This window comes from Hydra vulgaris, chromosome 03 (assembly GCF_038396675.1).
Source record: "Hydra vulgaris chromosome 03, alternate assembly HydraT2T_AEP".
Classification (NCBI taxonomy): domain Eukaryota; kingdom Metazoa; phylum Cnidaria; class Hydrozoa; order Anthoathecata; family Hydridae; genus Hydra; species Hydra vulgaris.
This window is the reverse complement of record NC_088922.1, coordinates 38,371,860-38,373,919: the sequence shown is the minus strand read 5'-3', so window position 1 is coordinate 38,373,919 and position 2,060 is coordinate 38,371,860. Positions and strand designations below refer to the sequence as shown.

General features: G+C 25.1%; 1 protein-coding gene across 2 annotated transcripts; it reads right to left on the bottom strand.

The window, feature by feature from the left end:
- Nucleotides 1-557: 557 nt before the first annotated feature.
- LOC136077729 (uncharacterized) lies at nucleotides 558-1,837 on the bottom strand. 2 transcript variants are annotated; one of them, XR_010637224.1, is made up of 4 exons: nucleotides 1,446-1,837; nucleotides 1,264-1,368; nucleotides 1,017-1,097; nucleotides 558-837 (listed from the first exon to the last, which is right to left on the bottom strand). XR_010637224.1 is itself a non-coding variant. In XM_065791929.1 (3 exons), the coding sequence occupies exons 1-2, from the start codon at nucleotides 1,659-1,661 to the stop codon at nucleotides 1,276-1,278; spliced, it is 309 nt and encodes a 102-aa protein (XP_065648001.1). In that variant the 5' UTR covers nucleotides 1,662-1,837; the 3' UTR covers nucleotides 851-1,097; nucleotides 1,264-1,275. The 2 variants fall into 2 exon arrangements, 1 of the variants encoding a protein (XP_065648001.1); XM_065791929.1 differs by lacking the exon at nucleotides 558-837 and having other exon boundaries at nucleotides 851-1,097.
- Nucleotides 1,838-2,060: the final 223 nt, after the last annotated feature.

Here is a 2,060-nt window from a genome sequence, read left to right as displayed (position 1 = left end):
CATACGGACTTACATCTGGTATTGATTACTTTTACACCATTTGGATTAAAATATGTGACATTCAAGATCTATAACGTAGTATTTTCCACCTTTTATTGTAATAGCGAATTGTTTTAATATCAATTTTTGAATGCTAGAAATAAGTACGAATTTAAAAAGTATATTTTTATAGAAAATGGGCATTTTTTAAAACTAAGCATTTTTTTAATGAGCTAAATTAGGATAAACTTTGGACACAATAATTTTGCTAATGCATACAATATGAAATTTTGTACAATGATATATTCCATATACATAAAGCACAGTGGACCAGAGAGGACCGCCAGGTTTTATGTCGTATCAATTTTGATTAAAAATTCATAATTTTTAATCAAAATCCATACAACATTTATAGATGCCGATCAAGAAAGAGCTTATAATTAACAAACAAATAAACAAAAAAAAATTGATTCTGTGAATCAAAGTTATTCTGAGACCAGATCATTTAATTGAATTATGTCTTGGTCAGCAGAGTATTTCATAAACACAATAATATTTTTAAAATCACTTTAATCGTTTTGAGGAAAAAAACCTACATATATAAATGACATAAACTGACATTTGACATAAATTAAATTGACATTGAAAAAAGACATAAAAATTTATTAACCAGTTCGTTAAACTCTTCTTCATTTACTATTTTTTCCTCTAAATTATGCAACTCCTCTAAATTGCTTATTGGGGATATTTCTTCAGCTACTCCAACTGAAGAAGATGTTAAATTTAATAAAATTTTCTCAATATTTTCAAGCCTCTGATCTTGTTTGATCAAGTATTTCATTACTTCAGCTTGAAATTCTGCATAAAAAATCATAATTTTAATATTATTAAAAATTGTTCCATTACTATGTAAAAAAATGTTAAAAAACCAAACTAGTTTTAATAAGCAAATAATTCATCACAAAACAACGTTATTCAAAAACACAATAAATAAACAAATTTAAATTGAAAAAAAATACCTGACTCAGTTAACATACCTTGATATACCTTGATGAAATTTGCATATACCTTGATTCGCGATGGTGGAGTAGGAAACTCTTCAATATTTTGACTGTTATCTACAAATTATAGCAAAATACTATTTAAATTAATTTGTTATAACCTAATTTAGAGTTAATTTTTTGCTAAGCAAAAATTATATTGGATAATTACAAATTAGTTTCCTTATTGTTTTATTTTATTGATTCTCTAAAACATCATAACGTATTTAAAAGCAATTATTACTTGTTTTTTTAATTATTTTTTTCTTTGTTGGTGAGACTTTTTCATTATCTGTGGAGAACCAGTCGATATGTGTACTGCATAATTCATTGCAAAACTCATATTTTCCTAAATTAAAATTTAAAAGCATAAAGAAAATGTTTTGCAAATATAATAGTTGACATTTTATGTTTAACACTGCTTACCAAAAACTTAACTTTAACTAGTGGAAATTTTTTCCATGTGTGATCAGGCTCCCTTCGTCCATAAAATGCATGTTTCACTTGCAGAAAATTGTTAGGTGGCCAAAAAACATGGCTTCCAGTAACAACCCAATTCGATGGGATAACACCTGAGGTATCTTCATCTTCGTCTTCATTCCAAATAGCCCAACAAAATGGTTCTTCCAACATTTTATTCATGTTTATAATATATTAGCTACTACAACAAGGATGTCATGCGTCATATGTAAATTTTTATGAATTATAAAAAATTATTTTATTATTATTGACTATCTTTAAATTATTTAAAATTAATATTTATTTTATACTTTTTTTTTAAATAGACAATAATATTTTAAATCCTTAATAAAAGTCAATAGTCGACCAATAATTATCATCCATTTAAATGCCAATAAAATGGGATTATGTAAAACTGTTCAAATCACACAAGTCTGGAGATATAAACATTAAACTTAACAATACAAAAATTCTTAATCACATTGAAACAACAAGTTTAAATAAAATAACAGGAAGTCAACAAGTTAATAAATTTTGCAATGGAAAAAATAATTTTAATTAAAAAATATTAATAGAGTATTT